This window comes from Citrus sinensis, chromosome 5, assembly GCF_022201045.2.
Source record: "Citrus sinensis cultivar Valencia sweet orange chromosome 5, DVS_A1.0, whole genome shotgun sequence".
NCBI lineage: Eukaryota > Viridiplantae > Streptophyta > Magnoliopsida > Sapindales > Rutaceae > Citrus > Citrus sinensis.
The window spans coordinates 37,191,036-37,202,952 of record NC_068560.1 but is presented as its reverse complement, the minus strand read 5'-3'; the positions used below and the strand labels follow the sequence as shown (position 1 = coordinate 37,202,952).

Below are 11,917 nucleotides of genomic sequence, written 5' to 3'. Positions count from 1 at the left end.
ACTAAGTGGGGCCGTACGTTTGCTTTCAGAGGGAGAGAGCTGCTCACAACCCAGTTCACTAATAATTTAATCAATTAGTAGTTTGGTACTAGCTTCAAAAGATGAGAAAGGAAATAAAATAATTAATTAAATAAAATAATCTCATCATCTGCTCGATCATTAATTAATTAATTTCGGGGTCCCAACTTCCTTTTATTTATATATTGATCAGTTAATCCTAGAGAGGACATGAGTGGGGAAAGGAAAGAATTTAACGTGTATGAGGTACTTGCTCAAAACTTGAGCATGAATCCTTTGGCACCACAAGTTCACTAAATTTTTTTCATTTTACTGTAAAGTTGTAACTATGATGGCGCCAACAGACTTTTCTGTACCGTATAAGGAATGCATTAATAGGTGACACCCCACCAGCTCTCTCTGCTCGTAATATTGTCTGGAATACACACTGAACTCAATCTCAAACGTCCAGGTCAAGCAATGTGCAGAACTTGCTGGCTTAACGGCTATGGCCAATTGGTAACGAGACGCAAAATGCCAAATGCCAATGGTAGCTAGAAACTGGACCATTGTCTATTGTTGGCTCATCTGTCTTTTTCGGTACATAGAATCATAATCACATCATATAATGCCTTTCAATTTTTAATTTAGGTGAATGTGATTTCAATAAAATAATGCACGGCTTATCCTTTCAAGCCCCAAAAGGATCGTGCATCGATCAAACTAAAGTATTCTGTTTATTTCGGTCCTTTTTTATCAGTATTACAGGAAATTGGAGTTGATTAAGTGCCCATAATTCCATTTCAATCGTCAAGTTGTCTTTTTAACTAATAAAAACTAGTAACTGAGAGTGGGTGCAAGCGTGCCATGTAAGTGGGTTGCTTGTTGGGTGGTGCCCCCACGGTTTGAGAATCCCAGCATGCTCGTTGTTCGTTGCAATACAAGCTGGGGACAAATGTGTTGTCTAAGGAATCTCATTCTTATTCTAACGAACCTTTTGAGAAGAGAGCAACATAACATAGCAAGAATTGTGTCCTGAGTTTCTTAATAAGTAGTAGTGGATCCCACTTGTAGCTGCCAACCAATGGCACCCCATATAATCCATCAAGGTGATCGCTCTATATAAAGAGAAAGCCAACAGTTCGCGAACTTTGAAGTTGTGACTGTTGACAAATCAAATGATCATGTCGAAGACAGCAAGGAGAAGTTTCTGGGTTCTCTTATTTCTAGCAGTGGCAGTTGCTGAGCTAAGACCTGCTGATGAAATGGTAAATGGCACGCATACTCAAGGCAGTGACACTTCTTTAGCGCTGGCAGATATTCCTCTTCCTCAAGGAAATGACAACATTGAAGTTGGTAACAAGACCTCTAACACTGCAGTTGTCAACAATAGCAAGAAGGGATATAATGGAGGAGGAGGAGGGGGTGGCGGCGGAGGTGGTGGGGGTGGAGGTGGAGGTGGTGGAGGCGGTTATGGATGGGGATGGGGCGGCGGAGGTGGTGGAGGTGGAGGTGGAGGTGGAGGTGGAGGTAGGGGCTGGGGATGGGGAGGAGGGGGTGGTGGCTATTATAAATGGGGATGCAGTGGCAATACAAACGGAGGAAGAGGCATTAACAATCAAGTGCATAGAAAGAGAGTTTACACAAAGGACTACAAGATAGGCGAGTTCGCTCAGTGCATGAATAGAGGAAGATGCAGAGGCATGAGATTGGATTGCCCTCTTCATTGTGGGGGACCTTGCTTCTATGACTGCCAATACATGTGCAAAGCTCATTGTCGACGGCCATGATTTTCTTTTCTTTAAATGCCTCTCTTTAGATTTCGTGTGCGTCACTTGTTAGCAGAAAAATAAAGTGGTACAATATTTTGATTTGCTGCCATAGGTATGCTATAAGTTTGCTGGATTTGGTCTGTGTCACTGTGTGTCTGGTGTTTATATACGGAGTATTGATTTTTTAACTGAAAATTTTCATAAAATGGCGATAAAAAGATTGCAAAACATGTTACAGTGTTAACTAAAAAGTTAGTATTATCTTTCAATCAATATTATAGTACAGCACAGTTCCATAATTATTACTGTCGTTATTGTGTTGCTATTAAGGTTTTTTTAAAAAAATTCTTATTAATATAGATTGATGTTGTTTAAAGGATTGAGTGGAAACAAATCCTAGCTAGTTTTGTAGTTTTATAGACGGAAATGAGAATGAAAATTCATTTCACAGTTTGGCGTATTCTCACCCTGTGCTATCTTATGGCCAGTTACGCTGGTCGCCAAAGAATTTCTTATGTAAAATGTTACACTTGTGCGCCATTTACGACGGCAAAAGTGACTTGGACGGAACGAACAAAGCAACAAAGGCTGCATATGAAAGAAGAGAAATGAAAAGGGAGGTTTTATCATAAGAATAAATAATTGAAAAAAAAAAATGGTAGCTGGGTATACTTCAGCAATTAGCACACAATCAGTTTACGCAATCGCTCTACGTGTCAAGAATTACGCAATAGCTAGGCTGGAGGTATGGGGGCCCAAACCAATTAATTTCAGCGAACAAAAACTCAACTGGGCCTCAAAATGTTGCGCCCACAATGAAGAGAGCAAATATAAAAATGTTTTAACGTGTTGAGCAGATCCACACAATAAAAACTGATAAAACTGAGCAGGTGAGATTAGTCTATAAATTAATATAATCAACATAGGGGTCACAAAGAGTTAGTACCTAATAAATCAAGTTTTGTTTAATTGGATGCATGCCTTGAATTATTAGGTGCAACTTTTAGGTCAGATAGTCGTTGCTTGTAATTTAGCCACACCCTCAGCATAAATTAATTTGATACGATCGAGGTTAATTTGTCATGAATCTAGAGATTTGCTAGTGGCATTGCTACTTAAAATTCATGCATGATCATCCTCTTAACTCTCTTAATACGCACTGAACCAGGCAAGTCAAACCAGCTTTCCGTCTACGACGTTAATTATAAATTTAATTTTTGTCAATATTTTATTTAAGAAAATTATCACTGCGCCACTTATTTTTTGCCTTATGTTCATTTAACCACTAAAAAATTCTAACATATTCTCTGCACCACCTTTTTTTTCTAAAATTTGTATCAACTAACCACTTTTTAACTAACACCATTAAATAATTTAAATGAAATGATAATTTTACCCCTAAATAAATTAAAAGACCATTTTATTTTACAAAAACTTTGAAAAATAAGAAAATTATAATTATAAAAATACCCCTAAGTTTAATAAAAAATAAATCCCAAAATTAGAATTTTTATTTTTAATAAAAATCTAAATAAAAATTATAATTATAAAAATAATTACAAAATTTTTGGATTTAATAAAAATCTCCTAAATTATTAAAATTTTGGGATTTATTTTTTAATAAATAAATTCAGTTATTTTAATAAAAATTTTCAAAATTATAATTTTTAATAAATAAATTCAGTCATTTTTATTAAAATTTTGCAAAATTATAATTTTTAATAAAAATAATTATTAAAATTTTGCAAAATTTAAATTAAATAAAAAACAACTGAGCACCTTTGTTTGTGATTTATTTTTTATTAAATTTAGAGGTATTTTTATAATTATAATTTTCTTATTTTTCAAAATTTTGTAAAATAAAATGATTTTTTAATTTATTTAGGGGTAAAATTATCATTTCATTTAAATTATTTAACGGTGTTAATTAAAAAATTGCTAGCTGATATAAATTTAAAAAAAAAATATGGTGCAGAAAATATGTTAGAATTTTTTAGTGGTTAAATGAATATAAGACAAAAAAGAGGTGGTGCAGTGATAATTTCTTTTTTATTTATCTTGTAAATGTTTGGCACATAAGACGGGTTCATTTGTGAATTTATATTGTTTGTTTGTGGCTTGTCTTCATAACGATTGCTTTGGTAATTCGACTTTTGTAAGAGGTATAAATATCTATTCATTGGGTTTGTAAATTTAGGTGGCGTTTGTTTTTTAACTTAATAACTTAAAGTGACTTAATTTAATTAATTAAGTTAATTAGAGGTGTTTGTTTTTATAACTTAATGAGACTTTTTAGATAATTTTGACTTAATAAAATAAGCCAATTTTTTTGGTTTTTTACTTAATGGAGAAATCTGAATTAAGTCAATTACATACTAATATCAAAAATATCCCTGCTTTATAATTTATTTTTCATATCTATCTCAAAACTCACCCATAGATATTTACCCCACATAAAAATATTCATGTTTTTTCTTTCTTATATTATATACGATAAAATTTGAAATTTATGGTATTTTATATATTAAAATTCTAAAATAATTATGTATTCACTTGAATATAGTTTTACTTATAAATGTTAAAATATTGTGGTATTTAATATATTATTTATTTGACATTTAAATTTAATAAGGATATAGATGTAAAAGTACATATTTTTATATTTTTAAGTTGAAAAAACAAACAACTTAATACTTATTTTCTGAGATTCAGACGAAAAAACAAACATATTATTCAGATTCAGACATTCAGATCTTTTCAGAATTCAGACTAATTAAGATCCATTCAGATTTCAGCCAAAAAAACAAACAACACCTTAGTCAATGTCGTGCACGTGACAATAAATTATGAGTGACTTGGGATTCAAACTAACTAAATATAGCATCTAATATTAGTATAAGCTAAGCAGGGACAACTAACGGGGAAAATATTTCACCTTCCAACCAGTGGAAGAAAGTCACAGATGACTCTCAGTTGAGCACTGACCCTCGGAGTAAACAGTGACAGACAGCATATGGCTACCATCCTGCAACAAGTAGACAACGACCAGACTAGCTTTCAATTCTTGATTCTTTGAAATGAAGTTGATGGTTCTGTTGTGTTCTGTTAGCATAGTCCCCACCAAAAAAATTTAGCGTTAGGACAAAACCAGGCCGGCTCTTTTACATGCGTCTCTCCTTTGTTCCTTATCCGATAACCATCACTATCATTCATCATTCACGATTCTCCTCTTAAACAATCTCTAATCTCAATTATTCTATACATCGCCCCGACAGAACTGGAATTATTTTTGTGCTCTACCAATAATTATTACCTGCCCAAAAAGCTCCTTTAATCATAAACTTTCCTCCCTCACACTAGTTCATGCAACATTTGATTGAAAGTGCTGCGGAATAGGCCAAAATTGATCAAGAAATAAAAGGGTCTTCGGCAAATAGTATTTACAAAGACGTTCATGTCTGTGCTTGTCGCAAGTACAAAGGAAAGGAGATGAAACAAAACAAAGGAGACAAAACCCAGTTGGATTTGGACCACTAAGAGCGCAACCACTACAAACTAAACCACACCAGATCAAGAAACTGAAAGGACAATCAAAGGAAAGAAAGTGAAAGAGAAACCACAAGGCTTAATTTGTTCATGATAAGAGCATGCATTTAATTAATTAATCCTCCCAGATATTAGGCCTAGATCTCTTGAAGCCAGCTAGTTGAGGGCTGATTTGCGGAACTGTAAAGACATCTTCTGTATGTCTCCTGTTGCTAGACACGGCTTTCACGCCGGTTACCTCCTTCGCGTCCTTGAAACTAATATGTCCCGCTGTTTGTGATTGTGAAGAATATAGACAAGTTTGAACGGGGGATGCAGCTTGAGGGACCCAAATCCCCACTCTTTCTGATGAAAAAGAACTCAAATTGCAGTCAAGATCAGCATCCAAAAATGGCAACGTCCCATCATTACCCTGAATCAAATCAACATGAGAAAAATGATGTCTAACAATTAGTTCAACTGGTAAGACCTCGTTAAGCGGTATTAGGAATTCGGGATTTTAATCCATATAGTTTGAATATCTAATCTATAGATGGGATAAACAACGATATTGAAAGGATTAATGCAAACACGCACCTTACAAAAACCTAAGGGATCTGAAGAAGAATCAAGAAGATCTTCTACATGCCAGCCTGGTAACATTTCTAAGTACTCAGATATGCTGCTTGCCGAAACAGTGCCACATTCATTAGCAGCAATAACACTATTCCCACCATTACTATTCGTGACAGCACTACTTGTTGAGATCTCGGAATTAGAAGGTGGGTTTGAATTCACTGGAGCAACAGAGACTACAGTTTTCTTGATCGACTTATTGGCATCAGGAACTGGAACTGATGAATCACAGCCGTTGGGGTTGGACTTGGATACAGAAGATGTGTAAAGAGTTGAAGTAGCTGAAAGCTTAACCCCCGTTAGAAGAAACCTATTATGCTTCTGTGTGTGTTCATTGGCTGTGTGAATCGGAATATCACAGTCCCTGCAGAGAATCGCTCTGTCTTGCTGACAAAACAAAAACGCCCGCCTCTCCTGCAAAGATCCATAAATGAAAAATAAAATAAAATAACAGATTTATAATAATAGTAATAATAACTTTGTAGCACTAATAATTATCAAATGAAAGAAAAAGAAAAAGAAAGCAGATTGAATTATTAATATTTTTTCATCGAACTAAAATAATTCATGAATTAATAATACCTGACAGACGTCGCAGATGGGGAAATGTTTAGAGGAAGGATGAAGAAGAGAGAAGCGATGATGTTTAGAGGCGAGCTTGTTGGCATGGTGAACACGGTGGTCGCACGTGTCGCAAAGAGCGGCTTCATCGGCGGTGCAAAACACTGACGCTTCGCTTTTGTTGCACACGTCGCACTGGATCTTCATCGATCTTGATCAAGCTCTTCTAATTAAACTTGTTTGTTGTTCTATTTGTTTCTTCAAATGCTCCTCCAATTTAACTGCTACATAAACAATTAGCTTAATCTGGTACAGAAAGAGAGAAAGAAAAGAGATTACAATTGGAGAGAGAAGGAAGAAGAAGAGAGTCGGTGGCAGTCGCCGCTTTGTAAGAAAAAAGAGGCGATGATGGTGTTATAAATGAAAAAAACGTTTGAAAAAAAAAAATTACAGTTGAAAGAATAAAATAAACAATTGAAAGTGGCAACTGGTGAGCGGCGGATCCAAATTTTCATGTTTTTTTAATTGGGCGGCAAGTATGGAGAGGCGACACGTTGATATGGCCTATGGGAGGTTCTTCGATTAGCCATTTTATGTTATTTTTTAAATAACATAAATCTATTAGCCGTATGTAATTGGATTTTCAATGTCATTAGTTATATACTTAGGACGTTAATTTTCTAAAATTTTTATTTTGGGTTGGGGACAAATCGTCTTGCGAAAATCAAATTCTCCACACCCCATCAGCCAGCCCTCTACTAAACAATAATAATAATAATAACACCAAAATTATTAATTAATTAAAATAGGGTGGGAATATTTCCACCCCTATTATTTGTGTAAACTTACTTTACTTCTAAAAAGTATTTATAATAAAGTCACAATATTTCTAATAAACACAAATCAACAAAAAAATTATATAATTAATCAATTAAATCATTCTTATATTTTTTTTCTTATTTGATTTTTTTATATTTTACTATTAAGATTGCTTTAATACAAGTTGTATTTAATTATTTTATCTTTATGATATAAAGTGATCCAATTACCAAAAAAAAAAAAATGTGATCTTGCATATAATACTTCAAGTACTTAATTTTGTAACTTATAATCTAACTTTTTAAATGAAGTATAATAATTTTTAATATTTTATATGTAAATGACAAAAATTTGGCAGCCTAATAATTCATATGAGTATTGGCTTACGAATAAATTATATTAGTTTAATTAAAGGTTAATAATTATACTAATAAAGTATAATTGACCATTTAGAATCAATGAATTTTATATGAAATTAAAAAAATGTTGAAGTTAAAGCAAATTTTTGGTACTTTACCTTTTAAGGGTAAAATGATCAATTTAAATTTAGGTTAAAGCAATCTCAGTAGTCAACAATAATAAAATATATATTAAAATATCACAAAAATAATTTAAGAATTTAAGATAATTTTAATTGATTAATTCTTCATTTATTTGAAATTTTGTAAAATAATGTGAACTTTTTATAATTATTTCATAGAAGTATGGTGGATTTATAGATTTGTCGAGTGGAAATATCACCACCCATTGAAATATTATCATTTTACCATTTTACGTTTTATCACTTTGACTACTAAAATTTTCTGATAATTACTTTTTCCTACTTAATGTATCAATTTTTATCATTTTATTACCAAATCGTTAACTCTATTAATAAATTGCTGATGTCACGGGGATAATTTAGAAATTTCAATATATTCAATATTTTACGAATTTCACAAGGAATAATATTTAAAATTTTATAAATTAGTTATTTTAGATATATAAATTAATCAATTGATAAAAGTATTTATTTGTTTATATATAATTCCTATAATTTTTTTTATTTAAAGGGTTAAATTACATTATACAGTTTGGGGATAAAATAGACTTTAATTGTAATTTCTGTTAAAAATTCTATCAACTTTAATATTTTGGTGTTAAAGTAATAAAAATTAAAACATTACATAGGTTAATTATTTAAAAACTTCAATAATAAAATGATATGTCATAAAATATTGAGTACTAAAATGATTTTATCCCTAATTAATACAAACTAAAATGGGAAAGCCCAACTCAACTACAAGCAAGGAGTTGAAACCGGGATGGCAAAATAACCTAGACCCATCCTCGATTCAAACGAATCTAGAAAATTTGGGCTGAGTTCAACTTGTACTAAAGTAAATTAAATTTGGTATCTTGATGCTATTTTATTGACTCGGACATATCCATATCAAAGTCTGAGTTTGGGCAAACCTATAGATTTGGAATCCAGACCCGAATATTTTTATTTTAATATTATTTTTCAAATTATTTTTAATATATATGGAAAAAAAAACTCCAAATGCCCTAGTTTACAGTTCATAGGCTATTATTTTCATCACTTATCTTCATCAAATTTGCAGCTGTTAAAGCCAATCATTTCCTCTCTCTTCATCAAATCAAATCATCGTGCTTCACCATCTTCGTGACTGCGTTTATCATTCTTAGCCGCCATTTGTCCAACTGTGAATCACGATCGGGTTGAAATTGCCACATTCATGGATCACAATCACACATGTTCCTTCATTCTTCTTAGGTTAGTAACTGCACTATTGCCGTTCTTTGACTCTTGCTTCTGCTACATCACTTTCACGTATTTAATGGATGTCTTTGAGTCTGAAAACAGTGATCAAAGTGTGTGCGTGTGAGGGTCAAGATGGATATAGAAGCAAAAAATGATGATGATACAATTATTGAATTCGATTCAACAACAGTAGTTTGGGGGAGTATTTGTAGTTGTTTTATTGCCATGAAACATTGAAATTTAGTTGAATGATGTAAATTATTTACTTACCCTTTAGATAAAAATCATTAAAACCCAACATAAGCATTCGCATACCTCACTATTTCACTATAATAATATTAAAGATTTTAATATTTGAGTTTTAACTTGATTCTTATTATTATATATCACTCATTTATTGAATGATGAATTTTATAACTTATAAAATTACTTAATTACCATCTAATAAAAAAAAATTATATTAACTGGGGGTCAAATTGAGATTTAGATGCTCGAAACCCAAATGCCTAACATATTAACTAACCTTCCCAAAATGAGATTAAATAAAACACCATTTTGCACTATATTCGGTTGAGGGGAATCTTTGTACTTTAAATTTACATTTAAATTGTACATTTTTGGCGTTGAAATTGTACAAAGGCCTAAAATTTCCAATAATTCTGTAATTGTTCTAACTGGCGAGAAGTATCTGTCCGCTGCAGCTTTCAAAGCTCACAAAATAAGTGATAATACTACAAACCTCAAGGTACGTTAGTGATAAATACCCATTACATAGTTATCAAAGACTTGTTTTAAACTTTAAAGAAGAAGAAGATAGACAGAATGCTGGTCTCATTGCCTGAGGCTGAGATATGGTTTAACATTTGCAGGGAATAAGGGGAAACTCAATTTTAAGCTATATATCTTGGAAAGGGCAAATATCAACGGAGCACTGATTTCTCTCTATTTTTTCCTTTTTTTCCCATCGTAATTGAGACCTTTCTCACTGTAGAATTGGGGAAATGGGGAGCATGGGACGCTTTTAAAAGTGTTCATCTTATAAATTCAAGCAATTCTTTATTATTAAACAAAAGTAAGGAAGAGTGTGGGCTGTTTCGATTGCCGTGAGAGGTTAAAGCCTCATGTTATAATGGCGAGTCCTGTCCGCTAATGGGCAGCCAGGTCCTTATTTTCAGGTATAGTTATTAGCAAATTGCAATAAAAAATTTGACAAAAAAAAAGTTGTTCTGTTTCTACTTTTATTTATTTATTTCTGTTTACTACTTTTTTTTAAAACTTTTTCTTAATTTACTACATTTTTTTTTTTAGATATCAGATTCTTGCAGCTTCTTTTATATCTATATTTTACTCAAAATTGGTGAGTTCCGATTAGAATTTTATCAATCATTGAACTGACCTCCCATGTGCAGTCCCAATTGCTAGCTTCATTGTACATAAGAATAGAATAGTGTCCATTTTGGAAAACGAATTTGCTAGCCTTTCAAGGTAATAAAAAAAAAAAAAAGGAGAAAAAACCTTTTTGCATCCTTAGAGTTTAATGCAATAGCTCATTTCATCCATATTTTTTAAACAATAGCTTAAAATATCATTTCGTTAACTTACAGTAGTGTAAAATCGTTAACTAGTAATTCATTGAGGGTAAAATATGATTTTTTATTAAAGTGATACAAATTATATTAAAATAATTTTTTTACACAATTAAATAACACTACAAAGTATGCAAAATTCATTAACTTTTTTCTTAAATGAAATTAACGATGATATAGTTTGATATAGCCATTGAATAATTGCCATAAGGAACAAACTGTAATTAACACAATATCTTTAAATCATTGGAAGAAAAACTCAAAAATGCCACCAATTTTTATGTGCTTGCATGTACTGAATATATTCTTTATCTTCAATTCAATTCAAGCCATTTTACAGTGCAATTAGAGAGTATACTTATATGAATAAGAAAATTATGATATTTTTGGTACTTACATCTAGAGTTTATACTTTATAGGGTTTTCATGCTGCCAAAATAGAAATAAGTGAAAAAAGAATTGCTTGAAATATAAATTATTCATCTTTTTTTTTGTATTTATTATTTAGTGGGATTAAATAAAATCAGTTTTAGTTATATATCAACTTTTATTCATTTTTCTAATTTTCTCTTTGATAGAAAATCTTTTTTTAATAAGCTATTGCATGAAACCCTAGGGATGAGAATGATTTTTTCCCTAAAAAAAGATTTCAAACTCAAAAGTCAAAACCCACAATACCTTCCATTTGGTTTCAAACTTTCAATCTTTTAAAGAGGATTGAAAATAAGATATCGCATAGATAATCAACATAAAATTTTGGGAAGACTACTCCTCATCTAAAATAATTAATTAATAGACTTATTTTACCTCAAAATAAAGCAACATAATAAGTAAAAGAAATAATACTATAAGATTTTACTCAACATATTTCTTTTAACAAGTAATGAAGTCATCTTAACATCTAAGTTTTAATTTGAGTTTCAACTGATATGATATTTATCGATTGAATAGTAGTTAAGTAATTTGATAATATATAAAATATTTATTCAATAAATGAGTGACACTTTAAATCAACATTTAAATTAATAATTAAATATTAAAATTTCTAACATTATTATTATTTTTAATATGTTATAGTTTTACTGATATACTCAAAGCAAGCTGCGCCCAAATTTAATTTTGGGGAACGAGTACTAGTGGCAGTGGGCCCCTAACGCACTGGCTCCTAATGAGCATATTTAATTAACGAATGATGGTGCGAACGTTCATTATGGACACTTGCCAATCACGTTAATGATATATTATTGTCTAAATAA

At 31.5% G+C, this 11,917-nt stretch overlaps 2 protein-coding genes across 2 annotated transcripts; one reads left to right on the top strand and one right to left on the bottom strand.

Annotated features, from left to right (window-relative positions):
* The first annotated feature begins 1,181 nt into the window (after positions 1-1,181).
* Positions 1,182-2,054, top strand: LOC102625055 (glycine-rich RNA-binding protein 8). Its single transcript, XM_052441371.1, has one exon. The coding sequence runs from the start codon at positions 1,182-1,184 to the stop codon at positions 1,785-1,787; it is 606 nt and encodes a 201-aa protein (XP_052297331.1). The 3' UTR covers positions 1,788-2,054.
* Positions 2,055-5,172: 3,118 nt separating this feature from the next.
* On the bottom strand, positions 5,173-6,958 carry LOC102609845 (B-box zinc finger protein 21). The gene is made up of 3 exons (XM_006473526.4): positions 6,513-6,958; positions 5,892-6,344; positions 5,173-5,727 (listed from the first exon to the last, which is right to left on the bottom strand). The coding sequence occupies exons 1-3, from the start codon at positions 6,696-6,698 to the stop codon at positions 5,431-5,433; spliced, it is 936 nt and encodes a 311-aa protein (XP_006473589.2). The 5' UTR covers positions 6,699-6,958; the 3' UTR covers positions 5,173-5,430.
* Between the last annotated feature and the right edge of the window lie 4,959 nt (positions 6,959-11,917).

Bases quoted from the DNA above. Each gene is read 5' to 3' on its own strand.
- LOC102609845 (XM_006473526.4), bottom strand. From the start codon at position 6,698: ATGAAGATCCAGTGCGACGTGTGCAACAAAAGCGAAGCGTCAGTGTTT. The intron at 6,345-6,512 runs GTATTATTAATT...GGATCTTTGCAG, and splicing joins CCATCTGCGACGTCTGTCAG to GAGAGGCGGGCGTTTTTGTT. The intron at 5,728-5,891 runs GTGCGTGTTTGC...GATTTGATTCAG, and splicing joins ATCCCTTAGGTTTTTGTAAG to GGTAATGATGGGACGTTGCC.
- LOC102625055 (XM_052441371.1), top strand. From the start codon at position 1,182: ATGTCGAAGACAGCAAGGAGAAGTTTCTGGGTTCTCTTATTTCTAGCA.